The sequence below is a fragment of the Ipomoea nil genome, unplaced genomic scaffold (assembly GCF_001879475.1).
Source record: "Ipomoea nil cultivar Tokyo-kokei standard unplaced genomic scaffold, Asagao_1.1 scaffold2283, whole genome shotgun sequence".
Taxonomy (NCBI): Eukaryota; Viridiplantae; Streptophyta; class Magnoliopsida; order Solanales; family Convolvulaceae; genus Ipomoea; species Ipomoea nil.
The window spans coordinates 2,620,174-2,648,000 of NW_017618711.1; the positions used below are offsets into that span (position 1 = coordinate 2,620,174).

The 27,827-nt window shown below is 35.5% G+C and overlaps 1 protein-coding gene across 1 annotated transcript; it reads right to left on the reverse strand.

The window, feature by feature from the left end:
• Positions 1-76: 76 nt before the first annotated feature.
• Positions 77-27,827, reverse strand: LOC109151324 (structural maintenance of chromosomes protein 6B-like). The gene is made up of 28 exons (XM_019299288.1): positions 27,474-27,827; positions 27,092-27,197; positions 24,193-24,326; positions 23,296-23,351; positions 23,132-23,218; positions 22,470-22,790; positions 21,209-21,328; positions 20,688-20,822; positions 14,492-14,568; positions 14,267-14,342; positions 13,685-13,759; positions 12,134-12,238; positions 9,594-9,763; positions 9,385-9,487; positions 8,555-8,667; positions 8,173-8,377; positions 7,566-7,694; positions 7,326-7,440; positions 7,162-7,247; positions 6,953-7,048; positions 5,996-6,132; positions 5,801-5,903; positions 4,766-4,845; positions 4,573-4,651; positions 4,324-4,381; positions 1,985-2,082; positions 411-505; positions 77-314 (listed from the first exon to the last, which is right to left on the reverse strand). Exons 1-28 carry the CDS (start codon positions 27,616-27,618, stop codon positions 257-259), a joined length of 3,162 nt encoding a protein of 1,053 aa, XP_019154833.1. The 5' UTR covers positions 27,619-27,827; the 3' UTR covers positions 77-256.

Below are 27,827 nucleotides of genomic sequence, written 5' to 3' on the forward strand. Positions count from 1 at the left end.
TAAAAAATAAAAAAGTGATTTGAATTAACTTTGAGCCATATTGAATGGATAAAGAAAAAGGAGTAAAGGAGTAAAGGAGTTGTAATGGCACTTTAATTAACCAATTCGATAAATATAAAACATGACCATGAAGCCAGAGAGCATGAAGATACATCCCCTTCAAATGTCAAAATAACATAAATCATGGTTATCAAGGTCAAAAGATTTGATGTATTCTACACAACTCAATTCTGGTTTGAGTAATACAACAGAATAGTTATGCACGAGGAGCTGCCATTTGCTGCTTCCTCACCCTCTCATCCTGCTTCACCATACTGACAACAAAAATATCAAATGTTCATCAGAATTGGATGTTTGAAATGGCAGGACCTCAGATCAAATCAAACACTAAAGCCTGATTGTTAGATTACCTAATGTCATGAGGTGTGATGAATATCCACTGCGATCCTTGAGCCAATGCAAAGTCAACAAGAGCGTCCAGGCTGATTTTTCTGCTTACTGCATCCTGCACACCAACCATAAAGCAATGACTTTTCAAGATAATCTTCAAGTTGGAAAAACTGGTTGCCAATGACTATTCCCACTGAGAAACCGAAAACCTCTCACCCCATGGCTGAAAGAAAATCTTTGACATCCAACAAGAAAAGTAAATTGATAAATACAGGAAAGGGAACCGTATGGCCTAGTTTGCAAGAAAAGGAATAAACCTAAATACTCTCCTATTGAGCAATAGTGGAAATGGCCTTGTCATATTTCCTATATGCCATGGTTGGATTTATTCCTCATTAAAAGAAATTTATTACCGGTATTCATTCTAATATAATAAAGGAATAAGGGTCAAATAAGCCATCGAACGGAACACGATAATGCAATTAGGTCATTGAACTTAAAAAACCAACAATTCGGTCCCTAAACTAGGGGTGTAAATGAGCCGAGCAGTTCGCGAGCCGCTTGCGAGCGGCTCGGTCAAAATCGAGCTCAAGCCGAGCTCGAGCGGCTCGTTTAGAAATCGAGCTCGAGCCGAGCCTAGATATTCTAGGCTCGTGGCTCGTCGAGCCGCTCGCGAGCCATATAATATATAATATATATATAATACATAATATAATATAATAATATATAAAAATAACAATTAGAAATTAAAATTTTAAACTTAAAATTCCTAAAAGATTTCTATTATTTATGTATGGATAAAACAAAGTAGTTTGAATTTTAAATCAAAAGTATTAATAGGTCAAATTCAATGTCAAAATCGAGCTCGAACTCGAGCTCAAGATTGAGCTCGAGTTCGAACTCGAACAATCAGAAAATTACCGAGCTCGAGCATTAGTTCTCAAGCTCGAGCCGAGCCTTCATTAACGAGCTCGAGCTCAAGCCTACCCAGGCTCGAGCTCAGCTCGGCTCGTTTACACCCCTACCCTAAACTAACCAATTTCAAACAATTCTTCCAATTTGAAGGTTTCCAACAGGTCATCCTCCCAAATTAATTATTTTTTAAAAATTAATTATTTTTAAATTATTTAAAAAAAAAAAAAAAAAAAAAAAAAAAAGGACTCCGGCCGCGGAGACGAAGAAACTCTTCGTGTCCACTGCCAGAGACGAAGAGTTTCATCGTCTCCGGCCATGGCGACGAAGAGTTTCTTCGTCTCCAGCCATGGAGAAGAAGAAACTCTTCGTCTCGGCCGTGGAGACGAAGAAACCGGCCGGAGACGGTTCAGTCCGGAGTCCTTTTTTAAAAAAAAAAATAAATTATTTTTTTAATTTAAATAATTAATTTGGAAGGATGACCTGTTTGACTGGTTAGAAACCTTCAAATTGGAAGAATTGTTTGAAATTGGTTAGTTTAGGAACCCAATTGTTCGTTTTTTAGGTTCGGTGGCCTAATTGAATTATAGTGTGCAGTTCGATGGCCTATTTGACCCTTATTCCTATAATAAAAAAAAAACTTGGTTCATAGTCTCAAAATGCTGCAAACTAAAAGATTTACCATAAACACATCAAACTCATCCATAGCTCGAAAAGGTGCTTCTATCATTTCATGAAGGGCAAGTGCAAAGCACAAAGTCGAGAAAGAGCGTTCTCCCCCTGAGTAAACATCATAAAAAGCCACCAAAATGAAATAAAGAGTTAACCACAACACAAATTGGCATTAAATGCTTAGGAGAGCATCATCACAAGCTGACTACTAAATAAAACAGCCTCCATCCCATTTGTTTAAATGACTACTGAATTGGATAGACTTCAGTCATATTGTCTCATGTATTGTTTCAAAATGTGAATTTAACTAATTTGATATGAGAATAACATTATTAACTAGTATAACATTGAAAAGCATGACTTAAGGATCTACATAAAGTACTATACTAATACCACATTCAGCTCCTCAAGTACAGTGGGGATTTCTAGCTACTCTGTGTCTCAAAAAAGTAGTTGCATCAGTGATGGATGTAAGGATGCCTCAATAACTGACTAGTGCACATTTGTGGCCAGTGAGGTGAGCGTCAAGTCATCAATTAATCAATTAAAAGAACAAGGTACTAATGGGCAAGGCACAAAACTTAGAAACCCACTTACCATACATTCAAGTAACAATAACTTTATATGTTTGTAGGTTTTCCTGAGGTTCAGTGCAAACTATTCTTCCACCAATGAAGAATGCAGAACAGGACATCTTTGTGGTTCATTGGCAATCAGATAGTGTCTTGAAAGATATGCATCAAATGTAAAAGACCGCAATGAAAAGGTTTCGAAAAGTTGATATGATGAAGAGCTTAGAAGTCTCAATGAGAAGTTGCGTGCTTACTAATTAGTACTACGTACTTAATTGTGGTTTTCATATATTTACCTTTTCCCAAACTGGCAGGTGGTCGCTATTTGCCACCTGCCAAGCCTTTCAATCCTTCAATTTCAACAGTTGATAAGTACTGCACTAGGTCTATCAAGAGGACAGTTGGCGATTCTATGCCATGCCTTGGAAGGGTGAGTGGGTGACAAAGAGGGTACTGTGCCATTGGTTGGGTGCAAGTAATCTGAATGACAGCAAAGGGAAGTAGAATTTGACTAAAATAGATTTTGGAAACATCAAAGATGTGCTCACTAACATGTAGTGATGTAACCATGGCATCAAATAAATTAGCTGGGGGAGAATTGTAGCAACTCTAGGTTTCAAACCCTATCTGGTCATGCCACTATGAGTCTGAGGCTAAGTGTGCTTCTAACAAAGGGTTGGGAGGAATACCAGAGTGGCAAAGTCAGTAACTAGATCATGGATAGCCAGAATTTCAACAGTTTTTTAACCTGTAGCCTTCTTTTTCATTGGATATTTGATTATATAGGCTTTTGTTTCATTTTTCAATTAAAATATACATAGACAATGGGTCTGATACTATTATTACTATATAGACTTTTGGAGTCCAGTTTGGGGATGGCTAGGACTTCAGAGAAGTTTTGGCCATGTGCAACTGTAACATGCATAGGTCTCTATCGTCTATTAATACTATATTGGGATTATATATGAATGGATATTGCAGGGGTCCAAACTACTGCCAGACCCTCAACTGACATTTCTTATTGCTAACTCAATGTAAATTTGTAGAAGAAATGAACTAAAAGCACTCTGATAAAAGTTCACTGAGATCTCAAAAACATCACCTAATTCACAAATGAGGCTTAAATTTATTTTCATTTATACATAAATACTGTCTATAAATTGCTAATAGGTTGTGAAATATAAGGCGTTCCAAGATAGTCATAACTGGTAATAAATTGGTTAATATAAATCTTGGAAACATATAGATTCATCATTTACTTTGTTTTGTCAAATTAATGTTCTCTTTTTCTATCAAGATAAAACTTAGAGATAGGCCACATAGCTTACATCCAAGCAAATAGTTAGGCAACACATAAGCAGAACACCAAATTCTGACATATAAAATTATTTTGACATTTGGGGTGAAGATTTGTGAGTTAATTGATTGAAAGCTTAGGTCGAACTGTGAAGTTTTTGAATAAATTGAAGCGAGTATCCTTAAAGAAATGATGGGGGATATACATATGATATTTACTTTAAAACATATAACTGCTAACCAATGTGTGGGTTGCTTATTATTACATGTCAAAATTATAGGTTAAGTTTAATAAAGGATGAAATCCACATGGCCCACATCACAAAAAATTGATTGACTGGTTTTGAAAACAAACACAAAGCAGGCTTGTAGCACATATACATTTACATAAAAAAAAATTATATAATAATTATGTAACACACAAATACATACACAAGTAAAATTGATATCTATTCACACACATAAACATAAACAAGGAAACCTGAAAGCCCCCTAGTGTCCTGAACTGAGCTGCTTGATGCATCTTGGGGCATTGTAACCTGTAAATGAGAAAGATGCAAGAAAGTTGAAAGGTTAAATTTGAAAAACACATTACAATGGCATGGCACATACTATCTGACCTAGTAAAACCCATCATGATTTGAAGAAGAAATTCCCATAGGCAAAATTTTCAGAACATCCAAATTTAGTGTGCATGCATGTCCAGGTATTAGGACCATTCCCAACTTACCTCTACTGAAAGGGTCTTCTTTTCATAATCAACTATGATTTTCCCACTGATCCCTTTCTTTCCCAAGTGGCCATTAAATCTAGCAAAAATGGGCAATCAAGATAATTAACAAGTGAAACTGCAGCCCATCTTAAATGTTAAATACAAAAATTATAGCCATGTAACATGGACATTTAAACAACAGATGCCATACTGCCAAGTTAACTGGCGCTTCAAGAGACTGGCATTTCTGTGAAACTTGTTCCACCGTAAATCAAGCGCTTTGCGGCAAGCCTGAGACCAGAATCAGCATAAAAATCAGAAAACCAAAAGTCCATGATGAGCATTGCAATAGGATAGAAGTTATTTTCCTATTAAACAAGGATACTACCAACATTATAGGAAGAGATGCATAACTCAAACTTTAGAATGTTTCACATGCATGCAACAAAGTTCAACCATATATGCCAGATCTAAAATCATTATCCAGAACATTGTGTTCTGAAGATATCAAGTCTTTCCCTTACAGGGCGTTTGGTTGGAGGGGGGGATTTATGTGGGGAAGGAATTGTAATTCCATGGGAGTTGAATTACAGGGAATAAAGTGGGAATTTAAATTCCTGTGTTTGGTTGATAGGAATAGAATTACTGAGAATTTCAATTCCAATGTTTGGTATACATGGGAATTGAAAGGGAATAAGTAGTATAAAGTCCAAAATGCCCATTGTTGTTGTTAAAAGGAAAGATCAGACATTCATTTTAGGTTAAAAAAGAGAAGGGTAATTTTGTCTCATCAGTATTTTTTTTCTTCCTAAAATCCAAGGAATTAAAATCCAGAGGGGGGGGGGGGGGGGGGGGGTTGCATGGGATTTAAATTCCATGAAAATGAGGGAATTGCAATTCCCTTCAACCAAACTACGGAATTTAATGGCCTTTGGAATTAGGTGGGAAGGGAATTTAAAATCCCTCCAACCAAACGCCCTGTTAATCTTTTTCCCCCATACTTCATAACATTTCACACTCAACAGGAAAGAGAATGCTTTGACAGTATTCCGGTTCAGACATAAATGTGAAAACTGAAGGAAACTACTCGGATGATATCCAGAATATAATTCTATTTTTATCATTGTAACTAACCAAAGTGCATATAGCACCTACCAAAACGAAAAAAGGTGAAATTGAGGACATATTTTTACCAGCCCAAGAATTTGTCAGAATTCTGAAATAACAAGGGATAAAAAATACTTACAGCAAGCTTATCACGGAACGCTTTATATGTTTGCTGCTTCTTAAATATCTTTCGCTCCTTGTTCTCATACAACACTCGCAGATCATCAATAGATTCTGGGTGTCTGTATAAAAGTTTTCAAAAGGATACTGTATCAGCATGTTATTGAACCAATATATCATGAAAAAATAAAATAACAAATATTAAAATCCTGACCTCCGACTCTCTTGTTGGAGTCTATTACTTAGCCTTGTAAGTTGGGCACTAAGTTGCTCTGGTGTACTTCCAGAGCAGCCTCCAAGACTGTCAATCTCACTCTCAGAGCATATGATTGAAGCTTTTCTGTAGCTTTCCTGAAATTTAGCCAGTCAGTTGAAGAGGGCACGTAATGCAATTCACTTTTCAGGGTTGCCTCACTTTTAAACAACTATCTGGGACTCAAGGTCACATCTATCACCCTTAGATGGGTAGAATAATTTCATTGCAGTAGGTCTAATTTTGCATTTTTAGAGATCCAGAACCCTAGCTGGTCACTTCTGACCATCTGAGGACTTTCTCAGAACCAACAAGGTTAATCAAAGGTTCTGGATTACAGGGATTCTAGACATAACCTGATAAGAGTAAAGAGACACGATGGATTCGAACCAAGAAACACAAAAGAAAGAAACCAAGGGACATCTAAGAATCTAAGAATATCTCTCCAGCAAGAATAAATTCCCACCCTCTACTACTTAGAGCTTAATTGTTCTTAACTTCTAATTACACTGGATGCCCTCTCTTCAAATAGATGGGTCCCTATTTATAATCTATTACCATATGTAAAACAAGGAGCATCAATTACTGATTACATAATCAGTAAATCCCTAATTACACGACCGTAAAATAAGCAAAGAATTACATAATCAATTAATCCTGATTGTATTCTTCCTTGAATTCTGCCATTTGAAAGATTATTTGATTACTTTCCTTTTCTGCATGGTTTGTATCATAACAATATCGAATTGTAGTGAACAATAGAAGATCTGGAAAGGTGAATCAGTCAAGTCTAACTCCCCACCCCCCACCAACCCGCTCTCCAGAAAAAGGGAAAAGAAAAAGAAACTCACTGCCCTTGTATTTCTCTGACTTTCACTATTATGACCACAACATGAGGTCATGAGGTCAGAAACATACCTTACGGCTATGCTCAAGCTCTTGATATTCTTTCTCCACCTCCTTGAGTTCAGTTAAGACTTTGCTATTCATGAGCTTTTCATAATGATTCTTCTTCTGAATAAACAATTTGAATTGTAATCAACTTGTGATTTCCAAATAATATAATCAGGAAACAAAAAACTTCAGCAAGAAAAGCAAAAATGAAAAGAATGTAAAATAAGCTAGACCAATTTGGCATCGTCTAGGTCATTTACTATCTGCTTCAGCTCCTCTTCTGCATTTCCCAAGGCAACCTTGTCCTTATTTGCCAACCCTGCATTCAAATGTATGGGCATGTACAGTAAATACTGTGATATAGCCAGATTAACAAGAAACAAAAAATTTGGCATACCACACAAATTTTCCAATTCCATCTTTAAATCATTTCTTTTATCTTCCGCTTCTTCCAATTCCACCTGAATTTTCTCCAGAAGTTTTTCCTCTTCTTGAATCTCATTGATGATTTTCTGGACGTTAGTTTCAAAAGAAAATAACACTAAATTAGAATCATTTTTGCCTATAATAATAAAAATAATAATAACAAAACAGAACATGCTGGATTTATAGTATGAGAATGATTTAAAGGAAAGACCGATTCTTCCTGAAGAAGTTCATCATTGGATGTAGTTGTGGTGCAAGTTTCTGCAAACCGTGACTTTTTAAAATCGTTTAAGCGGAATTCCTTAGACTGCGAGTCTCGATCAGCATCAGTTCGCATCCTCTATATGAAGCAAAGGAATGAATAGTTATATCAACAGAATGCCTTTCATTTATAACTAAAACTGATCAACTTAGAAATCAAACTGGTCAATATTTTTTGTTTATTAGGAAAAATCCTTGATGATATGGTTCTCGAAAGTAACAGGTGCCAATAAAATTCAGAAATATTCCAGCCAAGTAACAGTCAATGAGAAATAAGTACACCAAAATACTCTCCAAGCATCCATCTCTCGTATGATGTTTCTACAAATACATACATATAATTTCTGCTCACATTCAAATGGTTTAGGGAAGAACTATTATCATAAGATGAAATTCATTCTTCAATCAACTGTCTAAGCTGAAGATTAAAATATTTTCGCAATAATATATGCTTATGTATATATGTAAATAGTTAAGTACAGCCAGTGTATTAAGTGATCAATATAGGAAAGTAAGCACAATACATTCATATACTAATTAATAAGCACACAACTTACTTTAGTATTTTGCCACTTCTCGTTGAGAATTCTAAGATCTTTATCATATCCCCGCTTCAATACCTTAGCTTCTTCAATGCGCTCTTCTACATTTGATGCATCTCTTTCAAGACTCTCTATCTGATTGACGAATGAACCACAAAGACGTCCAGTTCTAGCATTCTTCATTGGTGGAAGAGTAGTTTGCACTGAACCTCGGGAAAACCTACAAACATATAAAGTAATAGTTACCTAAATAAATTCTTAATTGAAATAAAATTTTAACCTATTATACTTATTGAATGCACGAGTTCAATCCATTTAAGCCATAATTTGCATCAACTCATCACAAATTTATTTTTGATAGATAAACCACACAAACTACTATTATAAGTCAACTTACATTTTATATCCATCAGAAGTGTAAACCTCTTTCAAATTTGCAATTGCTTGCTGAAAAGCAACCCCTTTTCCAGTGTCATAGTCATCAACAAGAACTTGTCTCTCAGCATTACCCTAGTGAAATACAACATATTTCATGATTTTGAAAATATATTAGTCCATATTTATAGGCATTAATTGAAGAGCAACATGAATGTGAAACAAGTTTTCATTAAGATTATGCTGATTTTGATCAGATGTAACTGTAAACGTTAGGCCGGTAGGGCTTTTTTGGGCAGGGGGTAAGCCGGTGATGATGGTAGCAACTTTAAGATTTTAATTCAGTGGACTCAAACACACACATGTAATCTGTATAATTTTATTAATATGAAATTAATATTGAAGAAATTTTGAAAATTGAAAGAAATGTTATTTTCCCTATTACAACTAAGCCATCACTCTCATTTTCTGATGATATTCTAATATTTTTTATTCAGCCCAAGATTAGTATAAAACTTTGACTCCACTTATAGAATTTTTACATTTTAAGTGGATCATTTGATATTTTCAATCAAATTCATACTCAGCATAACACATATAAAATGAATATAAGATTGTAGACTTACATAGACGACATTTTATAATTTCAGTGGGTCAGCTGACCCCAATGCTAATGAATTGGATTCACCAATGGAGGAAGGGTTCTACCTTTGTGGGACATGGACAAATCTACTGTTGTATATGATTACCTCTCAGAATGGATGAAAGCATAGATAAACATGCAATAGCTAACACACCAAAATGCAGCATCTTCAAAGTAAACATCACTTGGATAAATTTTTGCAACTTTACCATATCAATTAGGACATTCATTACTGTATCTTCTTGAGAGCGTAAAACGGAAATTGTAGTTGGATGACCAGTTTGAGGGAGCATGTGGCTTGGAATATTTAACCTACAATAAGTAAAGTCAACATTTGAGGAATAGCACACACAGAATTTAAACCCCAAATGTTGATAACATAGATAGTCCCATTGTAAACAGTACACCAGATCTCAACCTTGGTCTTGAAAAGTCATATATGATAATCTGAAGGTTGCCATAGTTGGCATCCTTAGCACATGCCCTTAGAACAAGAGAGTCTTTATGGTCTGTAACAATAAAAGCATTTAGCAGCCTTCCAATTGCATTTTCTACTGCAGCTCCCCACTTCTCCCCATCAACCAAGGTCTATAAAGCACAAATTGAAGAAAACAAAGTAACCATTAATAAACATTACATCAATTTACTAAATTAGAAATCGGATTAGCAGCAAAGATCTGACATCTGGACTCCAAACAAGCTTCAAATTAAATTCAGAAGTTATCAAACTTTATACAACTTTATTCGTGATTAATGCTAAGTTGGAAAAGATCAGATTAAAATTAGGTCTGAACACCATCATTCCTCAATAAATGCAATGACATTTAGAGTATTTGGTCACATCATCCCATGTACATTGGCAATGGTGGAGGGAAAAAAGCAGAGACAGCTCCCATATTCTAGTTTTTTTTTATTTAATGATATTCTTTTTTGCAAAATATGTATTTTATCTAATTTTTTATGTAGTGGATAATGTTACAATGGTATTTTACATAAATGTGGTAGCACTCCTTCCGCTTTAGTCCACACTAGTGTTTTTTGTGTTTTTTAGTCCACACTAGTGTTGAAGTGTTGAACATCCTCCAAAAGTTCTACGATGAAATCAAGAATCAATTTGGAGTATCTATAAAGGTCTTGCGCAGTGATAGAGTATTTTTCATCACCCATTACTAACTCCTTGTCCATGCAAGAGATTCTTCATGAATCTTCTTATTTAGGTGCTCCTCAACAAAATGGAGTAGCTAAACAGAATAATTGACACCTAGTTGAAACAGCTCGCACTATAGTTATCCATTATAATGTTCCTAAGCAAATTTTGGGGGCTGTCATATACACCATTCCTGTTACTCTGTTAGTCCACAAACCGAATGCCTAAGATACCTAATGAATTACCATTACAAGTTTTCGGGTGTACTTGTATTGTCCTAATCTATATCCAAATCCCTCAAATGTGTTTGTAGGGTATTCACATCTTCAAAAAGGTTCTTGATGCTACTACCCTTACTAAAAGCATTTCTACACCTCATTTGATGTAACTTTTTATGAGTCCACTCCATTCTTTCCTACCACTCTACCAGTCCCACTATCAAATCCAAACTCATGGCAAAACCCAATGTTTCCCATGATAAGGCAATTCTTGTTCCTACCTTTCTAAGTCATTACATCATCATGTCTTAGTCCATAATCATAGGTAAGTAACCGCATCACCTCAACAATCAATACCTCAACTATCAAAACATCAACACCACTACCACCATCAATACCTCAACCATCATCATCTTTTCCATATGCATACCAATGAAGAAATCATCTCCCGCATGAAAGTAAATTCCATGAATGAATGTCCCAATAATTCAGGGCCACCTCTTAACTCATCCAAGACACTTGAAACTTTTTCACCTATAGCAAGACAAATAGGAACCAAGTCTACTTGAAATCCTCACCATCTTACTCTAGATATAACCTAAACAGTGGTTGGTTGCAGATGGTGTATAATTTCAACAAAATTTAAAAGCAATAGTGCACTAAGAGCAACGAGGCAATACTTTGATTTAAAGTGGAAGCGCAAAGCCCTGGAGAAAAAAATTAAAATTCACAAGTTAAGTCACTTGAGAATCATTAAATCAATTATATGTTAATATTCTTAGTAAGAATCATTCCTAATCATCTATAATCCTTAATTTGTTTATTAATTAAGAATTTATCTTAATAATCCATATTATTAATTCCATATTTATAATTTATAAACATCAATTGATAAATCATAGGATAAGCTATCCACTAAATAACAACATATAATTATATATTAACTAATTATAGAATTTTGAATCAAGAGAATTTATGTATTGTTGGAGCCTTGGAGAGTTCTAGAATTGTTTTTATATATAATTAATTATATAATAACTAAATAACTATTAAGTATTTAAGCCCCTTGAGAATTGAAAAGCTTTCAATTTTTTTTTATCAGAGAGTTCTAAGAGCCTCTTGGTGTAACTCAGCCAAGTGACAATTAGCACTCTGAAAAATGAGAGGAAAAAAAAAACTAGAGAAAAAAAGGTATGGTCAACGATTAGGAAGAATTGAGGAAGCAATGGAATGACATATAACTGATAAATTGAAGAAGAAAAAGATGATTGATGGGTGATGGGTCTTTGACTCTTCAATTCATCCTCTATAAGTAAAGCACTCACTTTGTACATTGCTTAAGGGGAGAAATCCACTCACTTTTCTGTGATTTCCTAAAAACCATCACTTTGCCATACCAGATCCATGAGACATTAATCTGGTCACTTCAAGGGATGAAGTGGTCCCATTTTGCTATGGAAAAAGAATCAAAGATAAAATGCAACACTACGTAGAAGTTCTTAATCTTAGGCATCTAAGAAAGCAATAAAAACAAAATTATTTTATTCGGCAACAAAGTTGAAAATGCACATTTGTATTTTCCATTACACATACCACATGGGAACCAATTGGACCAATTGGGGGCCTCTTGAACCTTTTATGATTTCTTTCAATCTCCTTCAAAAGATGAGTCACTCGATTCCCTCCAAAAGCTGTAACCTGAGCGAAGGGGAAAAAAAACCAACTAATTAACTGAAGTGAGGGTAAACTATCCACAAATTATTTGCTTTATATATTGTTAGAGAGTGTTGAGGGAGGTGGAGAGAATAGCTCTCAACTACTCATTTTGAATTTGAAATGAGTGGTTGAGAGCTTGGTTTACTCTTCTGCTAGGCGCTAGCATGCATATATACCAATCTTGTACATTTTCCTGTTCATCAGAGTTCAATAGATACACAGTACATAGTTCGTTTACGTGTTCTACATGGTATCAGAGCCCAACCTAGAGTGTGAGGTACTGGGCTAAGGTCGGAAAGCTGGGGCGACACTGGAGGAAGAATCAAGCAGCCAACGGATCCATGACGAGCCTTCACACACCAGTGCTTGAGCAGTTTTCCAGCAACTTCTCCGAGCATAAATTGTAGCAGTGGTGTTGCCTTGATAGTGTGGTTAGTGTTGAGGCTTTTTTTGTATGGTATTTTGAGGGCTCCGGGGAAAGGAATCTTGTATGTTAATAATGGGCACATGGGTGTTTAAGCATTTTGGGATGCCGACTGGTTCGGTCTACAACAGGATATTGTGTGTTTTTAGGAGGCAATTTGGTGTCGTGGAAGAGTAAGAAGCAGAATGCTGTGGCTCGCTCCAGTGCAGAGTCTGAGTACAGGGCTATGGCTCATGCGACTTCTGAGATAACGTTGATACACAATATTCTAGAAGAAATTGGTGTAAGGGTAAGTGTGTCAGTAAGGCTATGGTGTGATAACCAAGCTGCTATACACATGAGCGGACCAAGCACATTGAGGTAGATTGTCATTTTGTGCGAGAAAAGATACAACAAGGGTTGGTTTGTGTTGGGCATGTTTAGAGTGGTGATCAACTAGCGGATGTGTTTACAAAAAGGCTTGGTAGGAGCAGGGTTGAGCACATGTGTAACAACTAACAAGTTGGGAACGGTCAATATCTATGCTCCAACTTGAGGGGGAGTGTTAGAGAGTGTTGAGGGAGGTTGAGAGAATAGCTCTCAACTACTCATTTTGAATTTGAAATGAGTGGTTGAGAGGTTGGTTTACTCTTCTGCTAGCATGTATATACATCTATCTTGTACAGTTTCCTATTCATCAGAGTTCAATAGATACACAGTACATAGTCTGTTTATGTGTTCTACATATACCAAGTAACCTTCAACACAACCTAAAATTAGGACCACATATTCTATTTTTAGGCACTCGCTGAAATCTAAGGTCTATTTGGCCAGAAAATGATAAACTTGCAATCATAGTTTTTCTAACAGTGGAAACTAAAAGAAGGCACAGTAGACAAGTTGAACTCCTTATAATAGTTTCCTAATTTAGTTGCCTCTCACTATCGAAAAAAAAAAAAAAAAAAAAAAAAAAAAAAAAAAAAAAAAAAAGAAGAAGAAGAAATTTGCTGAAAAGTAAATTTTACCTTGCTGGTTCTATTAAGCTGAAGCTCACCAATGTGCCTACGAATACGAGAAAGCTCTTTTTCATTTTCCTGAATCTAAAAAGTAAAGTATAAATTCATTTATTCAAGCAGGAAAGTACAAATGATATGTGCATTATCATGAGAGTTCTATATTCAAGTCATTCAAAGAACATTAGTATAAAATTAAATTCCTATTGCACAATATAATGGCGTACAATACACACATGTACAGAAACAAATGAAAGAGAAACTACTCCATTATTGCATTCCACAAATTACATCATGGACCCATCTACCTTACTTTTCATCACAGTTGAGTAATGTTCATCACAATTTATAAATAGTGTTCATCATTTGATTTTTGAAGGTTGGGCGTGCTGCATTTATTAAGTGTTTACTTGTTCATTTTTTCATCAAAAGTTCACATACTGTAAACAACTGCTGTCTTTTTCTTTTTCTTTTTGAAAGTAGACTTTGTTCGTCATGGTGCAATCTTTATATGCTTTTTCTTATGGATAAAATTTTTATTAACTAATCAAAAAATTCTATAAGCCATAGACAACAACAGTTAGAAGACCATACTTCACCAATAATAGCATTCACTTGATCCTTTGTTTTTCCAATATTTACTAATAGGGCATCCTCTTCAGCTCTCAATCTGCAAACCATTGAATTATGTTAAAACTAATTGATATCTACAAAGACCATATGCATACATTACATCAGGTTGACAATTCTCGTATGTATGCCATGAGTGAGACTGCAAACTGCAAATTCATAGCCTTGTATTACAAAACCGCTTTTAACCTTTGAAGTATTAAACAAGCATTGTCCACATCTTCTTGTAACTCCTTCAATCTTTCCTCCATCTCGTGCTCTTCTGCCTACAAATTAAGACTAAAAACATGAAGACCATTTCATCTTTGATGTTACAACACTACATTAAGAGACTTTTCGGCATATCAAATTGCCATTAAAATAATTTTATTTATTAAAAAAAAAAAAAAGACAATATGGAAATTTAAGAACAGAAAAGCAAAAAAGGAAACTAAAACAAAGTAAAAAAAAAAAAAAAAAAAAAAAAAAAAAAAAAAAAAAGAATACATCAGAGCCAGGTCCACGGGTTCACCATCTCTGTCTTCACCAAGACTGATTCAAACAATACCATCTACACTAAAGGAAACACCCCAACCATCTAGAGTTACTCCTATAACAATCATCTCCAAGTTCACTTACATTATTTGCAAAAAGACAAAAAAAACAAAAACAAAAAAACAAAAAACAAAAAATCATCATCAGATTTCATTTACTACTGCCACCACTACTAGACCAGCCACCCCTGAGAGCCCTGCATTATTGCCATGGTCTCCAACTAACCATAGCAATTGGCAAGATAAAACAAGAAATCTGATCTCATAACAAATTTAAAACGGTACAACAAATCTGTATACTTCAAATACAGATTACACGAGCACACCTATGTAAACTCACATGAAAAGTTAATAGCATTATATGCTCAATATTGCACAGTTTACAGCAGGAGCATGCATAGAAGATCTGATCTTTGAAGAATAAATAGTGAACTGAAAAGAATTCTAAGGTGCAGAACTGGTCCTTCAAAAGTGCCATAGGCAACCAACAACCAGAAGAAAAAACAAAAGTAACACTTCTTCAGCAAGATACAAACATAATATAGAAAATTTGACATCCGGGGTTAATGGATGGGCAACTGTCTCACTCGAAAATTTTGAACACCAAACAATTTTATTTTAAGTACACTGCAAAAATGTCAGGTCAAATTGGAATACTGGAGAAGACACGCAAAGATAATTGACTTTTGTAAAGATGAAAATCAGAACCAATAATGCAAGGTGTGCAGTCACTGTTCACCTAAGCAGTAAGCTCACCCAAAATACCATCCACCACTGAGGCAGAAACTTGATGTGTTAAGTAGTAGAATGATGGGAGGGAAAGAGAGAAGATATGAAACTAGATATATTGCCTAATAACTTTGTTGAGGTATATGTCTTGTCTTTTTCTAAATCTTGTACACACTAGTCTAGAGCAGCCTAATCCCTATAGCAGCATGGCCTCCATTAGGAGTAGTCACCTTGAGCAGCCTTGCAATTATTTAGCTTTTATCCCTGCGTCTTCCTTGTATGACATATATGTAGCAGCCTAGTATAATTTGATTAGTGAACTGAATAAAAACAATATTTCATTGCTTCTTCACATGGTATCAAAGCCTCTTTTCTTCTGGGGACTGAAATTCCTTCAATTTTCTATAGATGAACAGGACAAACATTGTTCATTATTCTACCATTATCTCAGTTGTGCACAGCTGGGAGCCCTCTTCACTAAATTGGTCCAATAAACCTTCTAAAGGAGGGCAGGAGACTCTGCCCATCTTATTTCGGCAACAGTCCCCGCATGCACCAGCACGCTGACAAACCTCTGAAGCCATGCATTGGCGAGTGAGATCTTCTACGGCTACTTTCTCCGGCCAAATTCTCCAAATCAACTCGTCTCTTGTCCGCGACCCACCATGATTTTTTTCATATTTTTCTAATAACAATGACCGAAGATGAAGTTTTAAACACTGTTGAGAATGTTCCTGCCCAGCCTAAAGTCTATTCCAAATCTCTCAAGGAACTTAGTCATCGCCAATGAGAAACTAATAGGGTCCCAAAATTATCAAGATCAGACCTTTGCAGTGGAACTATGGTTTATGGGACAAGAAATTGTTGATCATCTTACTATATAGAAGAAATCTAGCATGAAAGAAATGTTTGGGAAAGAGTTGAAGCCCAACTATGCAATCTACTACAGCAATCACTTGTTTCTGATGTGATTCCTATGTTTCGGCCATTCAAGACTTGTTTTTCTATGTGGAAACAAGCTCAGTCCCTTTATACAAATGATATCTGCCGCTATTATTTTATTGTGTAATTGTGTAATATTAAATATCAAGAAGTCAGAGATGTTGATGGAGAAATTTCTAGGGAAAATCCAAGGACTTATAATGAACTCAGTAGACTCATGCCTATTGGAAGATCACTAGCAGAACAACTTACCCAACGAACTTGCTAAACCCGAACCAAAGTTTGAGCAAGCCCGTAACAGAATACGTGTGATGGTACTGTTCCAAATACCAAAGAAATGTTTTAAGATACTTTTCCAAGTCTCTTATGTTTACTAACAGAACACATCATCCACCACCATAGTTGAAAACACTACTCTCACTTCACAAAGTTATCATGGTAACAATAGGGGAAGAGAGGGTGAGGAAGTAACCAAGGTGGAGAACAAAATTCATCATCTTGTTTCTATGATTTTTGTGACAAACAAGGACACACCCCTTTGAGGTTTGTTGGAAAATGCATGGAAAACCAACTATGGTTAATGTAACTCAATCTACATTTCTCCCAACACTTCTCACGCTACTTTGGCTTCATAGTCCGACTTTTCAATTTCTCTTCCATATGTTACCATTGGTGATGGATCAAAAGGAAAGGCTAAAGGAAATAAAAAAAAAATCACTCTTCATTCTTTTTCTTTATCTTTATTCTTATATATTCCTAGTCGCCCTTTTAACTTGATTTCAACCCATCAGCTTACTCACACTCATAACTATTTTGTTACCTTTTCTTTTGATTCGGTGGTTGTTCAGGACCGACAAAAGAGGGAGATGATTGGTACATGATATGAATAATGAGGACTTCACAATCTCTTATGCTCCACTGATGATGCCAATGCAACTTGCATGGATAATGTTTTACCTTTTCTTGATCATTGTCATTTAGGACATCCTAGCCTCAATAAACTATGCCAACTTGTTCCTAGTTTGTCAAATCTAAAATCTATAGAATGTGAATCATGTCAACTAGGGCACACTCAAGAGCCTCATATCCTAGTAGAATGAATAGGCGGATCAATACCCCAAACAAGAAAAAGTGTACATGGAGCAACCCCCCAGTCTTGTGGCCCAGACAAAAACTAATCTAGTATGTTGCTTCAAATGCTCTCTCACTATGGGTTGAATCAATGTCCCATGTTTGGTTTGGGAGGTTTAGTGATAGTGTTCAACTATTTGCCATGATTCAAATTTCAAAGCAAGGTTGATATTCTATCTTTTATAAACGTCTAACTAGAAAAATCATATATATTGTGATTTATGTTGATGACATTATTATCAAAGGGGACGATATAGACGAAACCAATCGAATGTTTTTATACAAAAGATTTCAAAAAATTGAATTATTTTCTTGGTTTTGAGGTTACTCAATCCAAACAATGTAACTTGTGTCCCAACGAAAATATGCTTTGGACATTCTTGAAGAAACAAGTATGACAAATAGCAAGCTAGACCGCCAGTTAACACCCATGGATCCAAATGTTAAACTTCTTACAAGATAGGGGGAGTCATTATCGGATCCAAGTAGATACTAATGATTAGTTGGCAAACTTTTATACTTAACTATCACCTATCTAGATATCCCTTTTGTTGCTTGTGTAGTTAGTCAATTTATGCAAGAGCCATGTCAGAGTCATTGGGATGCAACCATCAAAATCTTAAGATATGTGAAAAGACCTCCCAAGTATATAGGGTTGCATTATAGGGATTATTGACGTACTAAAATTGTTGGTTATACAAATGCATTTAGGGATGTATGCCCTTGGGATAGGAGATCAACTCATCAATATCCGGACATGTATTCTATTTGAAGGTAATCTTGTTTTTTGGAAAATTAAGAAACACAATGTGGTTGCATGCTCAAGTGTAGAGTTGTCAATGCAGGTCGCAAGGGCAAGGCAAGCCTCTGAGGCACACTACTTGAAAGGTTCTAGAGTTGGCTAGCCAGTCCCACCCCCTTCAACGTCTGCAGGCTAGGCAGGCCAAGCCAACCCAACAATTTTTTTTAGTAGATAGTTGGATGCATTCTAACTTTCTAAGTCCTATTCTCTAACCAATAATAATATTCTAATATACTAATCTAATCTAATATTCCAATATATAATATTATAATTTCATTGCTACCATCATTCAACTTAAATCCTTCGAGACTTTTACTAGTCAAATATCCATTGCATACAACTAAAAAAAATTTAAATAATATTTTATTTTATGGGCGGGTATCTGAGGCCCACTCTTTTTGTGGGCTGCAAAAAAAAAAAAAAAAAAACGGCCCCTCCCTATATAGGGGGCATGAAAGGTTGGCCCGGTAGGCAAACCAATTTTGACAATTCTATTCAAGTGCAAAAACAGAATACCGAGTAATGACACTTGGAATATGTGAGCTAATTTAGGTTAAGGTCTCTCAAAAACTCAATTTCTACCAACTTTGTTCTATGACGTTAATTTGTGATAATCAAGCAACTTTTCATATTGCATCAATCCTATCTCCCACAAAAGAATCAAACATATTGCGGTTGATTGCCACATTATATGAGAAAAGGTTGCATCCTGGAAACATCTTTACACCATCCGTTAAATCAAATGATCAACTTGTTAATGTTCTCACTAAATCTCTTTTTGAACCTAGGATTGAATACATTTGGATTAATATGCTCCAACTTGAGGGGAGTGTTAAGGTATATGTCTTGCCTTTTCCTAAATCTTGTATACTACAGTCCTGAGCAGCCCTAATTTCCATAGCAGCATGCCCTTAGGAGCATAGCAGCATGGCCTCCATCAAGCGTAGTTACCTTGAGTAGCCTAACATTTATTTAGCTTTTATTTGTGTCTTCCTTGCGTCTCTACTGACCGGCAGTATTAGGCCGCCGGGGGTGAGAGGAGCAAGTGGAAACAGCATTTCTCGTACAATACGAGAAACACAGTTTCCACTTGCATTTCACCAATATGGTGTATAAGGGCCAGAGACACAAGTGGCACTTGCGTCTCTTGTATAATACCTCATACACAAGTACCACTTGCATCTTTTGTTAATTTCAAGGAAAAAAAATTAGTTCAAAACGCATATGGACTTGCATTTCTGACAAGAAACGCATGTCCCAAATGAGTTTTTCCTAATGTTGTCCACTTTTCAAAAGTTTCCCATTTTTGTCATCAATTTCTAATTGTTTCCCATTTCAATCTTTGACCCCTCTTTTTGTAGGCTGCGAAAATAAAACCCGGCCCTACCTATATAGGGGGCGAGGCAGGTTGGCCCAGTAGGCAAAATCAGTTTTGATAACTCTATTCAACTGCAAAAACAGATTACCGAGTAATGACACTTGGAATATGTGAGCTAATTTGGGTTAACGTCTCACAAAACTCAATTTCTGCCAACTTTGTTCTATGAAGTTAATTTGTGATAATCAAGCAACTTTGCATATTGCATTAATCCTATCTCCCACAAAAGAACCAAACATATTGCGGTTGATTGCCACATTATATGAGAAAAGGTTGCATCCAGGAGACATATTTACACCTTTCGTTAAATCAAATGATCAACTTGTTAATGTTCTCAATCAATCTCTTTTTGGACCTACGATTGAATACATTTGTAGCAAGCTTGGAACATTTGATTTATATACTCCAACTTGAGAGGAGTGTTGAGATATATGCCTTGCCTTATCCTAAATCTTGTATACTATAGTCTTGAGCAGCCCTAATTGCCATAGCAGCATGGCCTCCATCAAGAGTAATTGCCTAGAGTAGCCTAACATTTATTTAGCTTTTATCCGTGTCTTCCTTGTATGACTATATATGTAGTAGCTTAATGTAACTTGATTAATGAACTTAATAAAAACAGTATTTCACTGCTTCTTTACAAGCTTGATTACAAGTACCTACTATTTACAAGCTATGAGAGGCACATAAGAGAGTCTGCGTTCATGTCTTTCTTTCCAGAACTTGTGATAATTGTAAGATTATGATACTTCAAGTTTCTCTAAGACTAATTAGTTCACAAGATGTAAAACAAGAAATCCAACTTGTCATTTTCTAAGAAAACCGAAGATTAAAAAACTAAAAGACATTAATTCAAAGAGGTAAAGAAACCTGAGTATTTCTAATATGTTGCTCTTGAGTTTCATGAATTTGTCTGTCCAGCAACTTCCGTCGTTTTTCTAATGTCTGAATGTAATTGGCTTTACGTCCATGTTCTTCTTCTACGCCAAGTTTATCTTTTGTAGCCTAAGAAATAAAATCCACACATCACACATCACATTATCATGGTTTTGTTAGCATATAGAACAATCAAGAGCAGTTCAAAGAAACAGTATCAGTATGCATGCAGGAAACAATTCTTTCCATTAAGGAAACTGAATAAAATATATAATATATCCACCCTCTAATAGATTAAGCTCTTCATTAATATATGGAACATTCTATTCTATCAAATGCTATTATGCAGGTAGTACAGAATGGGAATGTCAAAATGGCTTCCAGGTTGGACTCTTGACATAACTGTCAACAACAGCACACTTGGTCACAAGCCAAACCAGACCTTACTATTACACAACAGAAGTAAATCATTTTCATCAAAATCACAAATGGAAAATGTAAAGCAACCACCATACCAAAGAAATTCTTTGCTTCAAATCATCCTTCTCGATCATGAATTTTGATGTATTCTCCATTAAAACAGCAACTTGTGCATTTTTCTTGGCTATGCGATCACTCAATTCCTCAATCCTTCTCTGCCCATTAATATGATATATTTCTTGATGTTTGTTGATTATATGTACAATACTATGATATGATCAAAAAATGATACGAGAAAAGCAAGGATATCAGACCAAAGGTTGATGGAGCACATTTTGCAAAGCAAAATATAACACAAATATAGGGTACCATATTAACACATGCTAAATATAAAATATTTTAGGAAATAGAAATCGAATGCAATACTATACAATTTTGTTATTCATCAACGCTACATACTAGGTCAAAGCAAACATTGAAAACACAAAATGAAAGAGAATCATTAGCACCACCCCTACATTGGAACCTAAGCCTCGGCATACTATAAGCATCAGATGGCTGGTATTACCACGCACAACCAAGCAGGAAAAAAAATTAAAATGGATAAAATAAAACTCTTCTTGAATGGCCTCACCCATATGATGGGTGCATCCTTTTTAAACAATCAATTCACTCCCTATAAACACCACTGTCCACAACCAAAAAACATTGTTATCCTCTCTACATAAAAAATGCATAGATCCACCTTAATCACATTGGGGGCAAACAATCAATGTTGCACCAGGGCCACCAGTCCAAGACTCCAAGCCACCCCACAGTCCAGCCATGCCACAACAGCATCCACTTAATTGTTTCCAACTTTCCATTATAGATGGACTGTCCATTATAGATGGACTGTCCCTCAAGGAAAGGACAAGTAACCCACAAAAGAAGACAAGCAAAAATCCTAACCAAAATTGGCATCCTACTTTGTAAGAATTAAAAGCAAAAGAGTTTCTACCACCTTACTTCCTATTAGTTGTGTCACAGTCACAGTTCATAGTCCCACCAGATCCATTACATTTTTTATACAATGTTGATCATCACACGCGAACATAATACTTTAATACAGACCCATCAGAGAAAGCTAAATCATCAACCTGAGGATTTACTTAATTAACTCCACATGAAACCCATGGGAATGATGTAGGAGTAAGGGAACAAATTAACTATTAATTGCCAAAGTATGAATATGCCATACTCTAACAAGAAAAAACAAGTGTAGATGAGAGATGGGTATAATAAATCAGCAGTTACCAATATGCATAACTACTCCTGAGCAACCTTCTTTATTAAAACCATAAATGCAGCACTTACCATCCACTGATCTATTCGGGACTGACACATAGGAATACGTCCATTTAGTTTCACAATCAACTCACTTTTTTCCCGCAGTTGAGTGTCTACATTATAGACCCACGACCAAGCTAGTTTCTTTTTTAGCAGCTCCAACTGATGAGATATCTCTTCTATTTGTTCCACACTTTTTATCTTGATCTTCAGCTCCTCAATTTCCTTAACTATTGGGCTAATGGACTTCTCTAGTTCATCAATCAGACTATCTGCATTACACAGGTGACCTTCAATACCCTTCAGAAGATCCTCCACTTGCTGAAGAAGTGTTGCCTTGAAAAAGAACTGCATAAGATAATATTAGCAAGTATGCAATTCTCATAATTTGCCTCTATGCTATCCTAATTAGTTATTAGTAACTAAGTAACTAAATCAAGGTTAGACAAATTTCACTGAGCAAAGAACACAAATTATAAATACTTTTCACACAAAAATGAATTGAAAGATAAAAATTGTTATTATTATTATTATTATTATTATCATATATATATATATATATATATATATATATATATATATATATATATATATAACAAAACAAACAAAAACACAACAGAAAAGCAAAAAACAAACAAACAAACAAACAAAAGTAAATACTAATGGGCAATGCAACTTAAGTAGCCTACCTTGAACTTGTCTCTATCATTTCCCGAATGCAAGAATTCTCGACTTTTGTCTTGACTCATTATAACACATGGATTTTCAACATCAATCTACAAAACAAACAAATGATCAAGGCCTTTAATCAACAAAGAATACTCCACATGGCATGTATAAGGCCCATTCTCACATTAAAGTGCTCCACTAGTTCATGGAGATCCTCTCTTCGAGTAGCCACCTTTTTGCCTGGAGAGTGATACATAGAGGGGAGATGGGAAAACAGAAACAGAAATGAATATCATAGGTAAGAAATTGTGTATTATAATAGAGAGAAAAATAGATCAAAATAATAGCTCAGAAAATGAGTATACTTGAAGGTATTGGTTGCACAGACAAGAATATCAATGTTTACCAAAACAATCTTAAAATTAGTATATGCTTCAGCAATGTAGCAGAATTAGAACTCCCAACTAGGATGTTAATTTTCAAAACCACATTGGAAAGTTTGAATTAATAATCTTCTACAGAAGGGGCAATAAGGCACCTTTCTTGCTGATGAATGATACACAAAGAGATGAGAGTGGAAAAGGATACCAGAAAGAATGCCAAATGTAAGAAGATTTGGTCATTACAACATAGGAGGACAAAGGAGATAGAAGAAAATAAAAGTCAAGTAGTTAACAGTTTAACTACACTCAACGGTATTACATAATTTAAGAAATAAAAATTAAAAATAATTATACCCAAATGTATTGTTTGCGTGTAGATTGAATATCAAGCTCAAATATATAATAATCCTAGACTTAGCATGTGTTTCAGGAATATAGCATGATCCGAGCTCCAATAGGAATGAAGAGGAGCTAGCAAATTGGTACACAAAAAGAGCATCTTTAAGAAACAGGATAGAAATTATAAAAGCATTCCTATCATCCTATGAATCTTCATATTAAGCAGATCAAACTGGATATTTCTACTTGGGTACAATACCTTCTAGATTAATGCTCATATAAAGTTATAAAATTACAAAGAACAAAATCCTTAATTTCAATCCAGTGAGAACCAGTTATAAAGTAATAATACAAGAAACCTTGGTGGTTCTTTAAAATGATAGAACTGGCAGATTCTGATATCCTGCGCTCTACTATTATGGTCCGACCATATGTTTCAGGCTTGAAAGAATCCTCCCCTTGGTTCTTTATCTCTACATGTACAAGAGCATAGCTGCAAAAGTTTTCATGGGATTAATGTATCTTACAATTAAAAGAACGCAATAAGCTTGGTATGACACAGGGCGTATTTGGCCCAACTGTAACTTCTTTAAATAGATCAATTTAGATAAATCCTTTTTATAATGAACTTGTTAAACAAGTTTTTATTTTGCTTGGCTAAATGCACATTGAAAGCCTTTCTTGTTAATACCTATATTGTGTGGATGATTAAATTTTGAAACTCGATTCATTAATATGATAGCACAAAATTAGAAAAAAGGACATTTATTAATTTAACAATGCTGTGGTTTTATACATTGACAGTAAATAATTGGAATACATCAGAACAAAAATGAGAACTTAAGAGTTTGATCAAACCTCTTTTAAGAAAAGAGCCTTTACCAAAAGCCTAAATTCAGGGTTACATGTAGATAATTGTAATTCAGCTCATCTACTCCAAAAAGCTAATTTAAATTTTTAGAAAGTTAGTGCTTGGCTTAGCTTATCAATCTTTGAAGTAGATATGCCTAACAAATAAGCTAGGTCAAACAAGCAGTAAATGGATAGAATTAAAAATTAAGTGTTAACAATACACTGTTACTTTTAAGTATACAAGGGAAAGCTACTTTTGCAGTGTCATTACACTTAGGTCAAGGAATGTCAGATTCCTAGTAATACAAAAATCTGATATAGCAGTAAAGTGACATTCTTGCGGAATATAAGATAGCACAAACCAAACACCCCAGTATGTAATATTCCAATACAGCAATACCACATTACCTATGTTAGTAACATATGCAAACCAAACACCCCCTAATGTTAAGTATTGTCCCATGTCCTCATTTAAGTTCATAAATAATATTAGGGTGTGTTTGGAACCCCGGAAAATGATTTCCGGAAAACATTTTCCGGGTTTCCTGTGTTTGGTAAGCAAAGGAAAACTTGAGACAACAGAAAATAAGGCTTGGTCAAAGGAAAATGAGCTTAATTTTTTGCAAAACAACTTCCCCATTTTTTTAGGGGAAGTCATTTTCCAGTGAGTAGCGAGCTTCAACATCTCAGTCTTCATCTTCAGCGGGAACTTCGTCATCTTCAGCACAACCTTTTAGCACTTTGGTCCGCCGGAAACAAGACTGAAACCCCATATTTCCGGCCGCTGAAACAACCCATCTGGTTTCCACGCTGTTTGGTTTCCGGTGCAGAAACCAATAACGATTCCCTTTCTTCTTCTTCTTCTTTTTTAATTGTAGGATTATATTTAAAATTAGTTTATTATTATTATAAATATTTTTATATTCTAAATAAAATAATTAAAATGTTTATTTATACAATTACTCATTTTCCAGAAAATGAACCAAACACACCAAGATAGTTTTCCAGAATGCAACCAAACACCGGAAAGGAAAATGTTTTCTGGAAAATGAGAGAAGTCATTTTCCAGCTTTCCAAACGGACCCTTAGGGTGTGTTTGGAAAACCGGAAAATGATTTCTCGGGTTTTGAGTGTTTGGTAAGTAGGAAAACATTAAAGTCAATGGAAAATGAAGTTGGGTCAATGGAAAATAGAGTCATTTTTATGGAAAATGACTTCCCCTTTTTTTTAGGGGAAGTCATTTTCCGCTTCAACCTTCTTCTCCGCTTCTTCGCTTCTTCGCTTCTCGACATCACTTCTTCGCCTCTTCGCTTCTGGACATCGCTTCATGGCTTCTCGACATCGGAAAATGGTTTCCGACTAGCAAACACCTAGACTTGGAAACGCAGATTCCGGATTCCAAGTCGGAACAAATTGGTTTCCGACTTGGAAATCCAGGAATTGGAAATCCAAGTCGGCGACAAGGAAATCCAAAATCTGGGTTTCCAAGTCGTGTGACTTGGAAACCCAAGTTTTGGATTTCCATGTCGGAATTTCCGACATGGAAAACATATTCTGGATTTCCAAGTCGGAAACCAGCGATTGGTTTCCTTGCCGGATTCCGGCAAGGAAACCAGTTGATGTTATTTAATTTTTTTTTAATGTTTTTTTTTTTTTTGGTTTATACATGAACACATCTATTGTAGGTTAAAGATTTAAAAAGATAAATATTTCTTTGCATTATGTTAAGGTATACAATTTTGCTCATTTTCTGGAAAATGAACCAAACACAAAAAGAAAGTTTTCTGTTGTACACCAAACACTGGAAAGGAAAATGTTTTTCGAAAAATGACTCATTTTCTAGAAGTCATTTTCCTGCTTTCCAAACGGACCCTTAGATGAAATGAAGAATGCACACCTCTATTGCTGTACAGTTCGTCTTCCTTCCTCCCATTACCACTCCTATACAATCCACTTCCCCACATGTATGAAAATCATGGTTTATCTTATTCATAAGTACAAAGTATGTAGTTGACCTTTTGGACATCAATATCTATACTACATTACTACAGAAAGATAGACTCCTTAGTTCACACTGTAATTCAGGCATTTGGAATTGCCTGATCACCACCACGGTCCAGCAGTTCAGCAGTCTAACGGATCCAATAAAGTGCCACACATTCAAAGAATAAAAATGTTACATCACACTCCCAAACCCCACTCTAAAGCCTGAACCCTTGAAAGGAGAGATAATAAGCAACAGAAACGCAATTGGAGTTAGAAAGCTTGTTTCGAGGGGGGCAAAAAAAAAAAAAAAAAAAAAAAAAGCTCGGGGAGGCCACCCTAATAAAATGATGATAGAGAATTACTTTCATATATTTTATCAATCGTGTACTGCTATAGAAGAGAAACCAGATAACAACAAACCTGCAGCCTGTCTTTATGAAGTCCTTCATTGTATTTGCCCTTTGCGTGCCTCTAGCACGGCTTCCAAACGCCAAACACAAGGCAGTGAGGATTGCACTTTTACCACCTAAGGCATTCAAATATCAATCAATACCAAGAACAATAAATTGACATATTTCAGATGGAATTGGTAAGAATTAACCCTAGATAAAATAAACTCACAACTAATTCCTAAGGGCGACAAAATGTTAGAGTAGCAATTGCCAGTTCAGCTTCGTCCCCGAAAAACTTACCCTTTTCCCGGCATCTACTCTCTACTTACTAAACAGAAAACATTGAACAGCGGTAAAGGAAAGACACAACTACTTAGAACGAGAGAGAGCAACGAGACGAGAGAGCTTACTTCCATTTTGGCCTGTGATAAAATTTACCGAATCTCCGAAGTCAATTTCGAGATTGTTATGGCACATAAAATTTTCGACTCGGATTTTGGAAATGATACCAGCTTGATTTGGTTTTGGGTTGCCAAAAACCCTAGGATTCGCCATAGATTCGGCTTGCAACAAACCTTCTTCTTATGATTACGATGGGTGCCTCTTCAGATAGAACAGATTACAGAAAACGAGAGCGGAGTAACGGCGGTAAAACACTGGAATGGAGTGATCGACTTTATCGGCGGCACTTTGTACCCTTAACACGTGTTAAGTTCTCATTGGGCCGCGCGAAATTACCATCCTCTACCTAAAGAATCGTGTCG

Bases quoted from the DNA above. Each gene is read 5' to 3' on its own strand.
- LOC109151324 (XM_019299288.1), bottom strand. From the start codon at position 27,618: ATGGCGAATCCTAGGGTTTTTGGCAACCCAAAACCAAATCAAGCTGGT. The intron at 23,352-24,192 runs GTTTCTTGTATT...ATCACTCTCCAG, and splicing joins CATTTTAAAGAACCACCAAG to GCAAAAAGGTGGCTACTCGA. The intron at 7,049-7,161 runs GTCTAGCTTATT...TTGTTTATTCAG, and splicing joins ACCTAGACGATGCCAAATTG to AAGAAGAATCATTATGAAAA.